We start from the raw sequence: 20062 nt of genomic DNA on the forward strand, positions 1-20062 counted from the left end.
GTCAGACTCAGAGAGTCAGACTCAGATGTATGCGCAGTAAAGGCACAGTGAAGGGAGAGCGGACCAATTTTTAGAGGGGACTGTTCGGTTGGCAACACGGTACCCATTTACAGTTGGGTGGACTGGGAAAATGCAGAGAAAGGCCCTGATTTACTAAGATCCCATGTAAATAGTCGAGTTGGAAAACATTGTAGGTGATTCATTGAGAATAACTGCACACATGACAGCGGGTAGTACCATGATATAGACAGCATTATGCAAATGAGGATTTTGTGTGTTAATGACAGTAAGCATAAAACAAAATTCAGTCAGCTACTTGCAGCTATGCACAATGCACTGTTTTACACACACACACACACACACACACACACACACACACACACACACACACACACACACACACACACACACACACACACACACACACACACTCTGCTCACGTGCTGGCACTTAAAAAAATCTGCTATTTTTGGGAAGGTGCTGGTGCATTCTTCAGAACAAGAGAGTCTAGAGAAGTGCCCACTCAATCATATTTTTGCTTCCTTAATTGGCCAGTAGGTTAAAGTTTGCTTGCAACATCCATCCATCCATTTTCTTCCGCTTTATCCGGAGTTGGGTCGCAGGGACAGCAGCTCAAGCAAAGCTGCGCAGACCTCCCGATCCACACACACCTCCCCCAGCTCCTCCAGAGGAACCCCAAGGCGTTCCCAAGCCAGCTGAGAGACGTAGTCCCTCCAGCGTGTCCTGGGTCTTCCCCGGGGCCTCCTCCCGAAGGGATGTGCCCGGAACACCTCTCCAGCGAGGCGTCCAGGGAGCATCCGGAAAAGATGCCCGAGCCACCTCAACTGGCTCCTTTCGATGTGGAGGAGCAGCGGCTCGACTCCAAACTCCTCCCGAGTGACTGAGCTCCTCACCCTATCTCTAAGGGAGCACCCAGCCACCCTGAGGAGGAAACTCATTTCGGCCGCTTGTACTCATGATCTCATTCTTTCGGTCATGAGCCAAATCTCATGACCATAGGTGAGGATCGGAACGTAGATCGATTGGTAAATCGAGAGCTTTACCCCCTACTCAGTTGCGAGCAGAGCTGAGAGCTGCTCGCAACATCATCATAATTTCCTACATGCTGTTGAAAACAGCCATGAATGTCTACAATGATAAGTTTGTAGATTGGTGTGACAATAAATTCCTTTAACTTAATCATCATCAGCATATAGCAGCATTGTGGGTTAGTGGTTAGCACTGTTTCCTCATAGCAAGAAGGATGTGGGTTTGATTTCCACCTGAGGCTTTTCTGTGTGGAGTGTGCGTGTTCTCCCCGTGTTCTTCCCAAGTCCAAAGACATGCACATTAGGTGAATTGAAAACTTTAAATTGACCGTAGCCCCTGTGACTCTTAACTGAAGTAAGCAGGTATAGAAAATGGATCATCTTTGCCTGCTACCTCTTCTGGAGAAAAGGCTACCAACAAGGGCTCTCCAATCATCTCCGTATTGGTCTATCTGCTCTAGCTTACTCCATGTGTATCCCTTTTTATTATTGTCACATGTCCGCATGTTTCTGGGCCATCCTCTGTTCCTCCTGCCTTGGGGATTCCACATGAGCACTTGTTAGGTTATTTTGGAGGCTGGCTTTTGTAGTGTTTGGTCAATCCATCTCCAGCACATCTCAGGATCCCATCTTCTACACCAAGTTGGGTCTTTCTTGCCAAAGGTTGTGGTTCCTTGTGGTGTTTGTCTCAGTGCCGAATTTAGACTTCCCAGGGCCTGGGGCCATACCATTTTTTTTGGGCCCCCAGTGGGCAATGGCCCATATTCCTTGCCATATTTTTAAGAAAAAACATAGTTAACTGGACTTTAAATCTGTAATATCAGTTATCAAGTTGTTCACCAATGAATATGGCTTTATACACCCTGAAGAAAACCATACACCCTTAGCCAAACTTGGAATATGGGCCATTGCCCACTGGGGGCCCCAAAAAAATGGTATGGCCCCAGGCCCTGGGAAGTCTAAATTCGGCACTGAGACAAACACCACAAGGAACCACAACCTTTGGCAAGAAAGACCCAACTTGGTGCAGAAGATGGGATCCTGAGACCCTTAGCCAAACTTTGGCTAAGGGATCTAGTGGATCCTTTGCAAACTGGTATTGATGAAGGTCTGCATTCTCTTTCTTGTTGCCACTGTTGTCCTACTACTCTGGAGGACAGTGGTTACGTTAATACATGTCCGTTTTTCATACTTTAAGTCTGTCTTGACCATTTTTTGCTCTGTAGTTTGGGGAACTCAGTGTCAAGTTTTTAAAAAGCACTAAATAAAATCATGAAAATGAGTTGCAGCATCATGGCAATTCAGGAGAGTTGACCTGTTCCACATAAGAGAGAATGTTTGTGGTCACTTATGTGGTCACTCATGCCTTTTATGTGTTTTACTCGTGCCTTGCTGCATAAACATTTGCTCTCCAGGGATATAAATAAAGCTGAAGTTGAAATGGAAGGATTCAGTTAAAGTTTTCTAGACTGCCAAAAGTTCATTGTCCAAGATTACACTTGGCTAGACATCAAGCTCAGACTGTTTCATGGGAATTTTCACACAATCTGCCTGGAGGACTTGCACAGATAGATACAAATGTACACCCAAGCGGAATGTGGGAGTTCTTACATCACCAGAACCTGAACGTTGACAGAGATGGCATTGGAGTTGCCATTTTCCACAGGAGTTCTTTCATATCTTAGGTTAGGTTAGCTTAGGGAAGAGGCGGTGGACTATCAGGCCAGCAGAGCATAAGCCACAAAAAGGCACATTGCTCCCCTCAAAGAGGAACCTACTTATTTAAACCTTTTGGTACGTTTGATACAGGTTTCTTAACTTCAGTTTCCTAATCTGGTCAAGTTCCAAAATAAAGGAACCAAAAAACCTCTGACTCAGTCTACCCCATGCTAGACACTGGCTCAAAAACTGGGTAAGTAAAACAGACTTTTTTCTTCGTCTCAAGGCAGAGGTCAAAAGACAAAGTGGAGGTAGTCCTCAAAGCAGCAGTGTCCCTGAGGGAACAAACAAATTGGCAGTCCATGCACAGGGTTAATACACAGGCAAATGTCATACCAGGCAGAATTTCCAAAACTGAAAGCAAAAACTCTGAGAAAACACAATGGCAGCAAGGTCAGCAACAGCATACACACTGAAAAAAAACACAAGAAGACCAGTATGGGAGCAAAATGTTCTGGCACTATAGTGAAGAAACAGAGGGGCTAAATGCAGAGTGAAGTGAAATAAGTGATATTCGAAACAGGTGTGCAAATGACCAGGAAGACAGCCACCGAAACAAACATAGAAAGAGAATATCAATATAAAAGCAGCTCTGGAGGTGAAAAGGAAAACACAGAAAGAGCGTGACCACGATACAGGATCACTGGTGTGAGACAACAGAAGCTGTGGCAGTGTTGCTGTCTACTGAAGCCCGTCTAATAGAGGTGGGTGGATCGATCCTAATATCGATAATATCGATACCAACGCTGGTATTGATATTGAACGATCCTCGTGTAAAAAGATCGATACTCAAGCTTTTTTCTTTCCCACATGCACTGACTGCTGTGCACACAGATTCATCAAAGTCTCCTCTCTGTCTGTAAGAGCAACACTGCGCTGTGTCACACAACACGGAGCAGCACACCCCCCCCCCGGTCTTTTGTTGTTGCGCTGTCACGTGGCTCAGCGGCGCCAGCCAACAGCCATGCAGGTAGGCTCAGCCTGGCCCACCCACTCAGCGCTCTCCTCGAGTCAGCCCTCAGGAGATTTTGTTTTAAGTTGTGTTGAGTGATATTTTTTAAACAAAAATGTTGATTGTCATAAATAAAGTATTTTGTTGTCACGTACAGTGTTTGGCGAAATTCTATCCTAGGTCTTTTGGATCCTTTGGATCTATGAGAGTTTAAATATGAAAAAGTATTGGTATCGATATCGGCAATACTGGGCCTGTATTTACTTGGTATCGGATCAATACCAAAATTCCCGGTATCGCCCACCTCTACCGTCTAACATTAGTGGTGGGCACAGTTCCGCTAACTGCTAATTATCAAAGCTAATATATTCATTAGCAGATTAGCTTTTGAGATAATTTCAAAAACCATCAGCGGACCATTTAGCTTTCGATAAATTTAGGTCCGCTAATTTTTAGACCCCTAACTTATTTTGTGGGCATAGTGAACGAAGCTTAACAGTTAAAAACATTTGTGAAGTCTGAAATAAAAGATTTTAGTGCCTGCCTGTTACATCTTTTATAGCAGACAGACAGCTATGAGAGGTACAGCTCTATCCTCCTTTTTAGGAGTTTATTGTTTTAGCTTTAAAAAAGTTAACTTTTCAGTTAGCGGATTAACTGTTATCAAAGCTAAATTTTTGGTTAGCTGTGCCCACCACTAACATATATTTTTTACATTAGCTTTGGAACAAACAGTAACATTATTGTGGATAGTTGGTGTGACATGAGAGTAAAATGACTTGTATCAAATAATTTCAATATGTGATGAAGGCAGAAATATTAAAAAGGTTTATGCAGATGATGTGATAATATTGTGTTAAAGATTAGGGATCATGCATTTACCTTTAACACAATACTGCATTACTAGGCAACAGTCATGTGTATAGTAAGAACCTCCCAAATTTGCTCTTTAAATTAAAACAAGTTTATCTGTTAACAGAAATCATTTAATTCAGTTGTAGAATTAATTGATTGGTCATTTGTATTTTAACGTTACAGTATGTTAAATATTGTGACAAATCAGATGGCTTTGTGCCTTTTAACAATGAACAATAAATGTGGGCTTGACATATCTGTTGACAAAGAACAGTTATTGTCTCAATCTGCACAGTTTGACTGATCTAACCACGTATTTGTTCCACCAACCCTCTAAATCAGCTGATTCTAATTAGTCTGACTCTTCAGGCAGATAGACGAGTTATTCAGTGACATCATCTGCTTTAAGTGCACATGTAGAAACAATGCATGTACGTGTACAGACCATATATATGCAGTCTACTAATTACCACAGTGTGAGAACAGTGACTTTTTTACTACACAGCATTTTCTTTTCAGTCATTTTATTTCTTTTAAGTCTGTCTCTTGCACTCTTGCAGAAATGGATGGATTCAACTTCCTTTGCAAACCTTTCATATCTGTTAAAAAATGTTGAATTCACTTGACTCAGTCACATCATCTTAGTTCTTTGACTGAGAAACTGACTGTCATAATTCCGCATGTTATTGGTGCAGCAATGCAGTGTACGTATGTAATTTTGCTTCTGCACATGACACCGATGGATTTTCACTGTGGATTTTCAGCCACAGAAGCCGATAACTCCTTCAGAATTAATATGTGTCATTGGATATTTGGATTCATCCCAATTTATATTACAACCTCAATTCCAATGAAGTTGGGACGTTGTGTAAAATGTAAATAAAAACAGAATACAATGATTTGCAAATCCTCTTCAACCTATATTCAATTGAATACACCACAAAGACAAGATATTTAATGTTCAAACTGATAAACTTTATTGTTTTTGTGCAAATATTTGCTCATTTTGAAATGGATGCCTGCAACACATTTCAAAAAAGCAGGTACAGTGGTATGTTTACCACTGTGTTACATCACCTTTCCTTCTAACAACAATCAATAAGTGTTTGGGAACTGAGGACACTAATTATTGAAGTTTTGTAGGTGGAATTCTTTCCCATTCTTGCTTGATGTACGACTTGAGTTGTTCAACAGTCCGGGGTCTCCGTTGTTGTATTTTGCACTTCATAATGTGCCACACATTTTCAGTGGGCAACAGGTCTGGACTGCAGGCAGACCAGTCTAGTACCCGTACTCTTTTACTATGAAGCCACACTGTTGTAACACGTGCAGAAGGTGGCTTGGCATTGTCTTGCTGAAATAAGCAGGGATGTCCCTGAAAAAGACGTTGCTTGGATGGCAGCATGTGTTGCTCCAAAACCTGGATGTACCTTTCAGCATTGATGGTGCCATCACAGATGTGTAAGTTGTCCATGCCATGGGCACTAACACATCCCCATACCATCACAGATGCTGGCTTTTGAACTTAGCGGTTTTCGGCCTTGTCACTTACTGGTAGTGGCAAAATTCTCTGAATTTTCTGTTTATATTATGGACTGTAGATGATGGAATCCCAAAATTCCTTGCAATTGAACATTGAGAAACATTGTTCTAAACTGTTGAACTATTTTTTCATGCGGTTGTTCACAAAGTGGTGATCCTCACCCCATCTTTGCTTGTGAACGTCTGAGACTTTTGGGAATACTCCATTTATACCCAATCATGAGTGTCCTCAGTTCCCAAACACTTATTGAGTGTTGTTAGAAAGAAAGGTGATGTAACACAGTGGTAAACATACCACTGTCCCAGCTTTTTTGAAACGTGTTGCAGGCATCCATTTCAAAATGATTTGCACAAAATCAATAAAGTTTATCAGTTTGAACATTAAATATCTTGTCTTTGTGGTGTATTCATTTCAATATAGGCTGAAGAGGATTTGCAAATCATTGTATTCTGTTTTTATTTACCTTTTACACAACGTCCCAACTTCATTGGAATTGGGGTTGCAAATTAAAAAAAATCTTACCCCATTTTTTTTTGGGGGGGGGGGGGGCAATAAATGTGGCATTAAATGTTGGCTGTTATTATAGTGTGCAAGGCCAAATTAGAGGAGCTGGAGACCACAGGTATACAGTACTGGCATCATGTAATATAAAACTGTTTTGTTTTTTTTTTGTTTTTTTGCAGTAACAGTGCCTTGCACAAGTACTTGACCCCTTGGTATTTTGCACATTTTAATTGTTCCAATCATCTTCCCCAACATATATTGGTCCACCAAGGAAAAGGTCGTTTGCCTGGAGGCTGATTAAGAGAACAAGTCATACCATGTGGATCATAAATTTGAAAGAACATGAGACTGAGATAACTGAAATTTTGGGGAATGATCATACACAGACTAAAGTTTTCAGGAATCCATTGTAGGATTTATTACAATTTTTATGGGGTTTTGTTTGGGGGGGGTAAACCTGCATATTTTTATTAAATTTATGTCAAGTTGTAGAGATTTGCTTTGAGCTTGAGTTTAAAGAAGCTCATTTTAGAAATTTTTATATTGAGAAGCCAGATTTGAAATGTTATAAATAAACAAGAGCAATCAGAGATTTCTGACATCCGCCAGTCTGGATCCAGATCACCTCCAAAATTTAGTGGAGTCTTCATGCCCTAATATCGATCTGTGGTGGAAATTTGGTGAGAATCCGTGAACTAATTTTGACGTAATCCTTAAAAGCCTATATAAAGTGAAATCTTGATCCAGAATCTGAATCCGAATTACCTCCAGAATTTAATGGGTTCTTCAATGGCCTAATGTCTATCTGTGGTGAAACTTTTGTCAAAATCCGTGTGGTAGTTTTAACATAATCCTGCTAACAGACAGACAGAGAGGAAAAATAAATAAATAGACGCAGATGATTTTTTTTTTTTTTTACATCCTTGGCGGACATAATTAAAGTGTGTGAAATACCAAGGGGCTGAATTCTTCTGCAAGGCACGGCACCATGCTGGACTTCTGTTAATCTGGCATTACCAAATAAATGTGTATCTTATGCCAAATTAGAAATTAAGATCTCGATTATGTCTACAGTAATCAGATTATGTCCACCAGCTATTGAGACATCTGATGCACCACACAAAAATAATGCTTTGCATCTCTCTCTCTCTCTCTCTCTCTCTCTCTCTCTCTCTCTCTCTCGTGTAAACAGTACGTGGACCTAAACTCTTCACGTAACCTCCTCATTCTTGGTTTCTCTACATTCAGTGGCCTCGTCTTACCAGCCTGGTTTCATTCAAACCCTGGCATCATTGATACAGGTGACACACACACACACACACACACACACACACACACACACACACACACACACACACACACACACACACACACACACACACACACACACACACACACACACACACATGCAGCATTTAAGGCCTTGTCAAAGTAGTGTGATGTACGTGTGACAGTGAGGTGCAATCTGCGCACCCTCTGCTCCACAAACAGATTACCCTCGAAAATACGGCAGCAGTTACGCCAGCCTAAGCTCCTAAGGTGTTCCCAAATCCTTGATGCCCAGATGGCAAATGTTTGGTAACATTTCGTGTTTAGCCTCAGTATTAAAATAGCAAGCAAATGTGTAACAGAGCTGAACATTTTCATTTTATTATGCTTTTATGTGTACTTTCCCAGTTACTGTAATAAAGACAGACCTGTCAGTCGGTTTGTAACTCATTTGGTCTGTCTGTACTATAAATCCATATTAGTCCAGTTAGTTGTAATCAGTGGCTCAGCCTGTAGGGGACACAAGTGCGGTTTATCACTCGCACATTCTTTCACAGTGAAGGTTTTCTCTGTTATTATAGAGGGGATAAGTTTGAAGATGTAGACATCTTGATGTTTGACCACAAAACAAAAATAAATCCAACCAACTAAATAATTAGGGAATAACCCTGTTGTGTCTGATGATTTGTGGACGTTAATGCTGGATTTTACGGTTGCCAATTGAGTTTTACTGGCGACGTGTTAGCGGAGCTGTTAAAACGGCTATTTGCAACCGTATGTCTAATTCAAACAACTAAATAATTAGGGAATAACCCTGTTGTGTCTGATGATTTGCAGATGTTAATGTTTGATTTTACAGTTGCCAATTGAGTTTTACTGGCGTCGTGTTAGCGGAGCCGTTAAAATGGTTATTTGCGACCATAGTCTAATCCAACCAACTAAATAATTAGGGAATAACCCTATTGTGTCTGATGTGCAGATGTTAATGCTGGATTTTACAGTCATGCACACAGTCAGGGCACGGACGAATACATTAAATGTGAACTGGTTTTAATATTTTTCCACTGTCTACACAATATTTTATGGTCTGAAATCGCACACGATTAATCGATCAGATTTGCAGAAAAATTGTAATTGGATTAGAATTAAAGACATATTTTGTTGACAGAATTTATTGGTTCTGAGGTCGCTTTTGAAACAAATCAGATTTAATTACGTCAGTACATTGTAGAATCATACAGTTTGTTGTTGTATGTTGGCTGTCTTCACATTAATACACTAAAAAAAAAAGACTCATTGGATGAACTCATTCCAATTATGTGTTGGATTTCCATCTAATGTATACATGTAGCCCCAACTCAAAAAAAGCACATCCATGCAAGATAATTTAATTTTATTTAGTTGGGACTACATATATTTATTAGATGGAAATCCAGTCCAATGAGTCAGTTTGTTGAGTGTAGATGTATCATGATTACCTCCGCCAAGGAGGTTATGTTTTTGGTCAAGTTTGTTGGTTTGTTTGTCTGTCGGTTTGTCAGCAGGATAACTCAAAACGTTTTGAACGGATTTTGATGACATTTTGTGGAGTGGTTGGAAATGACAAGAGGAACAAGTGATTAAATTTTAGTGGTGATCTGGATCACGATCTGGATCCAGGAATTTTTTAAAGGATTCTTCACCATTGCGGGATAGGGGGAATTTTGACATTCTAGTTTTTAACTCCACAAAAACAAGGCAGAAAGGCTTGAAAAAAATTAGGGTGTAACATAGTCAAATGTTCTATCAAACAACAAAGTTTGGTGATCGGATCCGGATTCCAGATCTGGTGATCCAGAATATGCAAAAATATAGGGAAAATAGAAAATGTGTCAGTGTGAGGTGACAAATGAAGCTAGCGAGCTAGCGATGCACAACTAACACCAAATTGTAGCTGAATCTGTACTGATTCAGTAAGGTGTCATCAGATTTGATGTAGTTTCAAATGTTATGGAGCTAGATCCAGAAGAAAACCGCCATTACCGAAAAATTGTTTTTATACAATATCTTTTGAACTAATAAAGACATAAAAGTGATTTCAAGTTCTAGTGATATGTTTTCATGGTCAAGGATGTCAAATATAAAGGAAAGAAAAGTGTATGTATCATAGTTTTGGTTGTAACACTGAATTGTTGAATAGATCACTGTGCCAAGGAGGGAATCTCTTTAGGGTCAGTGATCCCAATGTTATGTTACTTTGTGTACTGACCTCTACTGGTGGTTGGCTCTCACTGCGATATTGTATCACTTCCTGTTCCGGAGCACAGCGGTGTTTAGCTGTATCTGTTAGCTGTTTAATCTGCGCAGTTAGATTGATCTAGTTAACTAGATAACAATTTTTTTCACAGTGTAATCTTCATGTGCCTTAACTAAAGCACTCCCTCTGCTGAATCACCTCTAAATTATTTACACATTATTCACTTTGTGTGTTTTTAGGAATCCGCTAGCTTAGCGCAGCTACTAGCTCTTAGCCGGTTTAGCATGGCGGCTTCTCCTGTCTCTCCCGCACTTTTCTGCTCTGGGTGTGAAATGTTTAGTTATTCCTCAGCCTTCTTTAGCAGTAATGGTACTTGTAATAAGTGTAGCTTATTCGTAGCTTTGGAGGCCAGGCTGGGTGAATTGGAGACTCTACTCCACACCTTAGAAAATCCTACAGCTAGCCAGGCCCCTGTAGTCGGTGCGGACCAAGGTAGCTTAGCCGCCGTTAGTTCCCCTCCGGCAGATCCCGAGCAGCCGGGAAAGCAGGCCGACTGGGTGACTGTGAGGAGGAAGCGTAGTTCTAAACAGAAGCCCCGTGTACACCGCCAACCCGTTCACATTTCTAACCGTCTTTCTCCACTCGGCGATACACCCGCCGAGGAACAAACTCTGGTTATTGGCGACTCTGTTTTGAGAAATGTGAAGTTAGCGACACCAGCAACCATAGTCAATTGTCTTCCGGGGGCCAGAGCAGGTGACATTGAAGGAAATTTGAAACTGCTGGCTAAGGCTAAGCGTAAATTTGGTAAGATTGTAATTCACATCGGCAGTAATGACACCCGGTTACGCCAATCGGAGGTCACTAAAATTAACATTGAATCGGTGTGTAACTTTGCAAAAACAATGTCGGACTCTGTAGTTTTCTCTGGGCCCCTCCCCAATCGGACCGGGAGTGACATGTTTAGCCGCATGTTCTCCCTGAATTGCTGGCTGTCTGAGTGGTGTCCAAAAAATTAGGTGGGCTTCATAGATAATTGGCAAAGCTTCTGGGGAAAACCTGGTCTTGTTAGGAGAGACGGCATCCATCCCACTTTGGATGGAGCAGCTCTCATTTCTAGAACTCTGGCCAATTTTCTTAAATCCACCAAACCGTGACTATCCAGGGTTGGGACCAGGCAGCAGAGTTGTAGTCTTACACACCTCTCTGCAGCTTCTCTCCCCCTGCCAGCCCCTCATTACCCCATCCCCGTAGAGACGGTGCCTGCTCCCAGACCACCAATAACCAGCAAAAATCTATTTAAGCATAAAAATTCAAAAAGAAAAAATAATATAGCACCTTCAACTCCACCACAGACTAAAACAGTTAAATGTGGTCTATTAAACATTAGATCTCTCTCTTCTAAGTCCCTGTTAGTAAATGATATAATAATTGATCAACATATTGATTTATTCTGCCTTACAGAAACCTGGTTACAGCAGGATGAATATGTTAGTTTAAATGAGTCAACACCCCCGAGTCACACTAACTGTCAGAACGCTCGTAGCACGGGCCGAGGCGAGGATTAGCAGCAATCTTCCACTCCAGCTTATTAATTAATCAAAAACCCAGACAGAGCTTTAATTCATTTGAAAGCTTGACTCTTAGTCTTGTCCATCCAAATTGGAAGTCCCAAAAACCAGTTTTATTTGTTGTTATCTATCGTCCACCTGGTCGTTACTGTGAGTTTCTCTGTGAATTTTCGGACCTTTTGTCTGACTTAGTGCTTAGCTCAGATAAGATAATTATAGTGGGCGATTTTAACATCCATACAGATGCTGAGAATGACAGCCTCAGCACTGCATTTAATCTGTTGTTAGACTCGATTGGCTTTGCTCAAAATGTAAATGAGTCCACCCACCACTTTAATCATACCTTAGATCTTGTTCTGACTTATGGTATTGAAATTGAAGACTTAACAGTATTCCCTGAAAACCCCCTTCTGTCTGATCATTTCTTAATAACATTTGCATTTACTCTGATGGACTACACAGCAGTGGGGAATAAGTTTCATTACAGTAGAAGTCTTTCAGAAAGCGCTGTAACTAGGTTTAAGGATATGATTCCTTCTTTATGTTCTCCAATGCCATATACCAACACAGGGCAGAGTAGCTACCTAAACTCTGTGAGTGAGATAGATTATCTCGTCAATAGTTAGTAATCATCCCAAAGACATATCGTTCTCTTTGGCTGCTTTCAGTGATGCCGGTATTTGGTTAGACTCTTTCTCTCCGATTGTTCTGTCTGAGTTATTTTCATTAGTTACTTCCTCCAAACCATCAACATGTCTATTAGACCCCATTCCTACCAGGCTGCTCAAGGAAGCCCTACCATTAATTAATGCTTGGGTCTTAAATATGATCAATCTATCTTTATTAGTTGGCTATGTACCACAGGCTTTTAAGGTGGTAGTAATCACGCACAAGACACAACCAGTAACTCTGGTGGTGTCTGGAAATCATCGGGAGGAGATCGAGTTTTTTGTGACTCCTTCTACCTCCCGCGTGATTTTGGGTTTCCCGTGGATGTTGAAACACAATTCCCGGATTGATTGGCCGTCTGGGGTGGTGGTGCAGTGGAGCGAAACCTGCCATCGGGTGTGTTTAGGATCCTCGGTTCCTCCCAGTTTACATGCTAAGGAGGAGGTCAAAGTCCCTCCCAATCTGACGGCTGTGCCGGTTGAGTACCATGATCTGGCTGACGTCTTCAGCAAGGATCTGGCACTCACCCTTCCCCCGCACCGTCCGTACGATTGTGCCATTGATTTGATTCCGGCGTTGAGTTCCCCTCCAGCAGGCCGTACAACCTCTCACGACCTGAGCGCGAATCAATGGAGACCTATATCCGGGACTCGTTAGCTGCCGGGCTCATCCAGAACTCCACCTCCCCGATGGGTGCAGGCTTCTTTTTTGTTGGCAAGAAAGACGGCGGACTCCGTCCATTCATTGATTACAGGGGGCTGAATGAGATTACGGTTTGCAATCTATACCCGTTGCCCCTGTTAGATTCAGTGTTCACGCCCCTGCATGGAGCCCAAATCTTCACTAAACTGGATCTTAGGAATGCGTACCACCTTGTTCGGGTCCGGAAGGGAGACGAGTGGAAGACGGCATTTAACACCCCGTTAGGTCATTTTGAGTACCTGGTCATGCCATTCGGCCTCACTAACGCCCCTGCGACGTTCCAAGCTTTGGTTAATGACGTCTTGCGGGACTTCCTGCACCGATTCGTCTTCGTATATCTGGACGATATACTCATTTTTTCTCCGGACCCTGAGACTCATGTCCAGCATGTACGTCGGGTCCTGCAGCGGTTGTTGGAGAACCGACTGTTTGTGAAGGGCGAGAAGTGTGAGTTTCACTGCACCTAATTGTCCTTCCTGGGGTTTATCATCTCCTCCAACTCCGTCGCTTCTGATCCGGCCAAGGTTGCGGCGGTGAGAGATTGGCCCCAACCAACAAGCCGTAGGAAGCTGCAACAGTTCCTCGGCTTTGCAAATTTCTACAGGAGGTTCATTAAGGGCTATAGTCAGGTAGTTAGCCCCCTGACAGCCCTGACCTCTCCAAAAGTCCCCTTCACCTGGTCGGATCGGTGCGAAGCCGCGTTTAGGGAGTTGAAACGACGGTTCTCGACTGCACCAGTTCTGGTGCAGCCCGACCCTGGCCGCCAGTTTGTGGTTGAGGTGGACGCCTCTGACTCAGGGATCGGAGCCGTGCTATCCCAGAGCGGAGAGACCGACAAGGTTCTTCACCCGTGTGCCTATTTTTCCCGCAGGTTGACCCCGGCTGAACGGAACTATGACGTCGGCAACCGAGAGCTCCTTGCGGTGAAAGAGGCTCTTGAGGAGTGGAGACAACTGTTGGAGGGAGTGTCTGTGCCATTCACGGTTTTCACTGACCACCGGAACCTGGAGTATATCAGGACCGCCAAGCGGCTGAACCCCAGGTAAGCCCGCTGGTCACTGTTCTTCGGGCGTTTTGACTTCCAGATCACCTATCTCCCCGGGACCAAGAACCAAAGATCAGATGCCTTGTCCCGGGTACACGAAGACGAAGTCAAAACCGAGCTGTCGGATCCACCAGAGACCATCATTCCGGAGTCCACTGTCGTGGCCACCCTCACCTGGGACATGGAGAAGACCGTCCGGGAGGCCCTGGCACAGAGCCCGGACCCCGGAACTGGACCAAAGAACCGTTTATACATCCCACCAGAGGCCAGAGCTGCAGTCTTGGACTTCTGTCACGGGTCCAAGCTCTCCTGTCATCCAGGGGTGCGTAGGACCGTGGCAGTTGTCCGGCAGTGCTTCTGGTGGGCGTCTATGGAGGCCGACGTCTGGGAGTATGTCCAGGCCTCACCACCTGTGCCAGGGGCAAGGCAGACCACTCCAAGACACAAGGACTTCTGCAACCTCTTCCGGTGCCTCATCGCCCCTGGTCTCACATTGGCCTGGACTTTGTCACGGGCCTCCCGCCGTCCCAGGGCATGACGACCATCTTCACGATAGTGGACCGTTTCTCCAAGGCGGCCCACTTCGTGGCCCTCCTGAAGCTCCCTACGGCCCAGGAGACAGTGGACCTCCTGGTCCGCCACATCGTACGTCTGCATGGGATACCAACGGACATTGTCTCGGACCGTGGTCCTCAGTTCTCCTCACAGGTTTGGAGGAGTTTCTGCAGAGAACTGGGGGCCAACGTGAGCCTCTCGTCCGGGTATCACCCTCAGACGAATGGACAGGCAGAGCGGGCCAACCAAGAACTTGAACAGGCCCTCCGCTGTGTTACATCCTCGCACCCATCAGCCTGGAGTCACCATCTGGCCTGGATCGAGTACGCCCATAACAGCCAGGTGTCCTCTGCCACCGGCCTCTCCCCGTTTGAGGTGTGTCTGGGGTACCAGTCCCCATTGTCCCCCGTGGTGGAGGGAGAGGTCGGTGTGCCCTCGGTCCAGGCCCACCTGCGAAGATGCCGTCGGGTGTGGCGCACCGCCCGTTCTGCCTTGTTGAAGGCCCGGACGAGGGCTTAGGCCCATGCAGACTGCCGGCGTTCCCCGGCCCCTGCTTACCAGCCCGGGCAGGAGGTATGGCTTTCAACGAAGGACATCCCCTTACAAGTGGACCCAAAGTTGAAGGAACGATACATCGGGCCGCTTAGGATCCTTAAAGTGCTCAGCCCGGCCGCAGTGAAGCTACAGCTGCTGGCTTCACTGCGGATCCACCCGGTCTTTCATGTTTCCCACATCAAGCATACCACACCTCAACCCTTTGCAGTCCTGGACTGGCACCGCCTCCTGCCCGGATCATCGACGGGGAGCCTGCATGGACGGTTCGCAGGCTCCTGGACATCCGTCGGAAGGGCCGGGAGTTTCAGTATTTGGTGGACTGGGAGGGGTATGGACCAGATGAACGCTCCTGGACCCGGACCTCCTGGCCGACTTCTACCAACGTCACCCGGACAAGTCTGGTCCCCCGGACAAGGGGGGGGGGGGGGATCCTGTTGTGTGGGCCGCCAGAAGAGGAGGTACTGCTGGCCCACCACCAGAGGGCGCCCTGCCTGAAGTGCGGGCTTCAGGCACGAGAGGGCGCTGCCGCCACGGACACAACCGGGAGTGACAGCTGTCACACATCAACTCGTGACAGCTGTCACCCATCTTCATTTCATCACTCCATAAAAGCCGGATGTCATCTCCACCTCGCTGCCGAGATATCATCTACCTGTAGAGGTAACGACTCTCAGCCGTTCGAGTGATTACACATAAGTCTTTGTTCTGTACATGTTTTGCAGGAGTACCTGTTTAATCTCAGGACAGCAGGAGCTGGTGATTGGGAGCTAGGACTGCATTCCTTTTCCCCCTGAGAGATAACTGCATTACTCTGCACGTTCTTGTATTAGAGGTGGAGGTGATATTTCCACCATTGTTGTTACTGGGTGTGCACGCACCCACCTCTTACTGTTTTTGCTCCTCGCCAGCTGTACCAGATCCGACATCCGGAGACTGTGGCCACCTGGGAATTCGGGACTTGGCGGCGCCAGTATTCTCCAGGTTCAGTGGCGGAGGAAATGGTGTGGTTCCGGTTCTTCTCAGGACAGACGTCTTCTATCCTCGAGCCTGCCCACACGTCACCTTTCTAGATTGACTGTTTGCATAAATTCTGTAATCATCTGTGTTCTGGTTGTGCTTGTTTCACAACAATAAAGTGTTCATATTCGACTCTTTCATTGTCCGTTCATTTACGCTCCCTGTTGTGGGTCCGTGTCACTACACTTTCCCAACAGAAACAGCATTGGTGAAGGTTACAAATGATCTTCTTATGGCCTCAGACAGTGGACTCATCTCTGTACTTGTTCTGTTAGACCTCAGTGCTGCTTTTGATACTGTTGACCATAACATTTTATTACAGAGATTAGAGCATGCTATAGGTATTAAAGGCACTGCGCTGCAGTGGTTTGAATCATATTTATCTAATAGATTACAATTTGTTCATGTAAATGGGGAATCTTCTTCACAGACTAAGGTTAATTATGGAGTTCCACAAGGTTCTGTGCTAGGACCAATTTTATTCACTTTATACATGCTTCCCTTAGGCAGTATTATTAGACAGCATTGCTTAAATTTTCATTGTTACGCAGATGATACCCAGCTTTATCTATCCATGAAGCCAGAGGACACACACCAATTAGCTAAACTGCAGGATTGTCTTACAGACATAAAGACATGGATGACCTCTAAAATTAGAAAGGTCTTGTCTCAGAGTGATGCTGAAAAATGAATTCATGCATTTATTTCCTCTAGGCTGGACTATTGTAATTCATTATTATCAGGTTGTCCTAAAAGTTCCCTGAAAAGCCTTCAGTTAATTCAAAATGCTGCAGCTAGAGTACTGACAGGGACTAGAAGGAGAGAGCATATCTCACCCATATTGGCTTCTCTTCATTGGCTTCCTGTTAATTCTAGAATAGAATTTAAAATTCTTCTTCTTACTTATAAGGTTTTGAATAATCAGGTCCCATCTTATCTTAGGGACCTCATAGTACCATATCACCCCAATTGAGCTCTTCGCTCTCAGACTGCAGGCTTACTTGTAGTTCCTAGGGTTTTTAAGAGTAGAATGGGAGGCAGAGCCTTCAGCTTTCAGGCTCCTCTCCTCTGGAACCAGCTCCCAATTTGGATTAGGGAGACAGACACCCTCTGTACTTTTAAGATTAGGCTTAAAACTTTCCTTTTTGCTAAAGCTTATAGTTAGGGCTGGATCAGGTGACCCTGAACCATCCCTTAGTTATGCTGCTATAGACTTAGACTGCTGGGGGGTTCCCATGATGCACTGAGTGTTTCTTTCTCTTTTTGCTCTGTATGCACCACTCTGCATTTAATCATTAGTGATTGATCTCTGCTCCCCTCCACAGCATGTCTTTTTCCTGGTTCTCTCCCTCAGCCCCAACCAGTCCCAGCAGAAGACTGCCCCTCCCTGAGCCTGGTTCTGCTGGAGGTTTCTTCCTGTTAAAAGGGAGTTTTTCCTTCCCACTGTCACCAAGTGCTTGCTCACAGGGGGTCGTTTTGACCATTGGGGTTTTTCCGTAATTATTGTATGGCTTTGCCTTGCAATATAAAGCGCCTTGGGGCAACTGTTTGTTGTGATTTGGCGCTATATAAATAAAATTGATTTGAATTGATTTGACCCTATGGCCTTGTGTAGCACATGCAACACTTAAAAAATAGTTCTATTTCAGAATTTACTGTTATTTATTTAGAGAAGTATTTCATAAATGTTAAAAAAATTAATATATTTGCAGTTTAGTTGAATAATAAATTGAATTTTGTCTCTTATTTGTTTTTGTCTATAAGCACATACAATATCAATATCAGTGCTCAGATGACAGTAGCTTCTGGGAAAGGTGCAAGTTGCAATAAACTGTGATGCCAAGTGCTAAGGATACATGCTATCCAGTCACAGCAGATGCAGCTTTTTTTGAGCAAACATCATAGACATGTTAGACTTTTTTAGGTTCAATGATTCCACGGCGTGCAGATGTTATGGCGTCAGTGACCCTATGGCCTTGGTGGAGGTTTGCACTCTCCGAGTGCTTCTAATTTCACATATACATCCAGAACCATAAAATTCTACATCTGGAAAGGGATTTGGCTTTATGTCAGATGGTCTGTGTCCAGGGTTTACACTGTTTTCATACAGTATTAACACTGTTTTCCTACTGTATTAATACTGTTTTCAGCTATTTGATCTATTTTAAGTAAATTTTGGACAGCTTTTAAAATAATAATAATGATGATGGACATAGAACTTGGTAATTCTGAAGGTAACTGAGATAACCTGAAAAAATAAGGGTAGAGATTGAATCCTTCAAGAAACTGTATAACTTTGGTGGGAGGTGATTCTGAGCTTCAAACCAGAGGATCCTTGGTTCAAAACCCAGCCAGAACGGAAAATCACTAAGGGCCCTTGGGCAAGGTCCTTAAGTCCCAAGTTGCTCCCGGTGTGTAGTTCATGACTTGGATGGCAGCACCCTGACAGCGGTGTGAGTGTGAACGGGTGAATGTGAGGAACAATTGTAAAGCGCTTTGAGCATCTGATGCAGATGGAAAAGTGCTATGTAATGCAGTCCATTTATTTGCTTCAGAATGAATCATTTCTACCTCTGTATTTTGATCCTAAAACCCCTGACTAAATGAACAATAAAATCATAACAATCACAACAAACTATGTGTAATTTTCACGTATCACAGTCATTCCATGAAAAAAATACCATTCAGCTCTTTTTCTGACATCTGACTTGCCAAAATTACAAATCAGTTTTTCTTTAAATAATGTAAAGTGGACATAAAACCACTTGAATTCTCAGTGAATGACTTGTTTTTAGTGCACTTCAAGAAGACAGTCATATTTTCAATATGGCCATACACTTTGACACGTCAAAGTCTTACACGAAACACAATGAATGTGATTTTCATGCTCAGGTTACAGGTACCGGATTCATTTACATAATATTGTCTATTAAAAGTACTGATCAATTTATACAAACAACTGATTCCTTGTTTTGAGTACTTTTATACATGGTGTGTAAAAAATATATGAAAATATGTTAAAGATGTGATGAGGTGAGTGACTTCACATTTTGCTTCTATTGCTATTCTACCATAATTGTTGTGTGGGCCGCTGAAGAGGAGGTACTGCTGGCCCACCACCTTTAGAGGGCGCCCTGCCTGGAGTGCGGGCTCCAGGCACCGGAGGGCGCTGCCGCCTTACAGGAGCAGCCAGGATGACAGCTGTCACCCATCACTGGAGACAGCTGATTCTAATCAACAGGGAGGTATATCAGCAGGACGGCATCTCCACCTCATTTGCCGAGATATCGCCTAATCAAAGAGGTAACAATCTCTGCCCGAACATATAAATAACCATTGTTGTATTTCTTGTTGAGTATTAGTAGGACAGCAGACTATGGGACAACAGTTGGATAAGTACTCACCTTCCTACACTCCTGTATTGTTGTTAACGAGAGGTGGTGGTGGACTCTCCACCCTCCGTGTTGCTGGGTGCAGCCGCATCCACACCTGACTGTTTTTGTTCCTTGCCAGCAGTACCGGATCCGACGAGCGGAGGCAGTGGCCACCTGGGAATTCGGGACTTGGCGGCTCCAGTATTCCCGGGGTTCGGTGGCAGAGGAAATCAGGTCGGTTCCGGTTCGACTTGGACAGACGTCTCCTATCGTCGAGCCTGCCCACACGACACTGTTGTAATTGGACTCAGTCTCAATATTGTAATCGGCTGTGTTGTTGTGCCTGTTTTCACAACAGTAAAAACAGTGTTATTTGACTCCTCCATTGTCCGTTCATTTGCGCCCCCTGTTGTGGGTCCGTGTTCCTACACTTTCACAACAGGATAT

At 43.9% G+C, this 20062-nt stretch overlaps 1 protein-coding gene across 1 annotated transcript in view; it reads left to right on the forward strand.

The window, feature by feature from the left end:
- Positions 1–20062, forward strand: part of si:dkey-106n21.1 (solute carrier family 23 member 1) — a 228439-nt gene that overhangs the window by 164026 nt on the left and 44351 nt on the right. Inside the window, 1 exon segment of the mRNA XM_034175892.1 lies at positions 7815–7923. Coding sequence (XP_034031783.1) covers positions 7815–7923 — 109 coding nt within the window.

Source organism: Thalassophryne amazonica, chromosome 8 (assembly GCF_902500255.1).
Source record: "Thalassophryne amazonica chromosome 8, fThaAma1.1, whole genome shotgun sequence".
NCBI lineage: Eukaryota > Metazoa > Chordata > Actinopteri > Batrachoidiformes > Batrachoididae > Thalassophryne > Thalassophryne amazonica.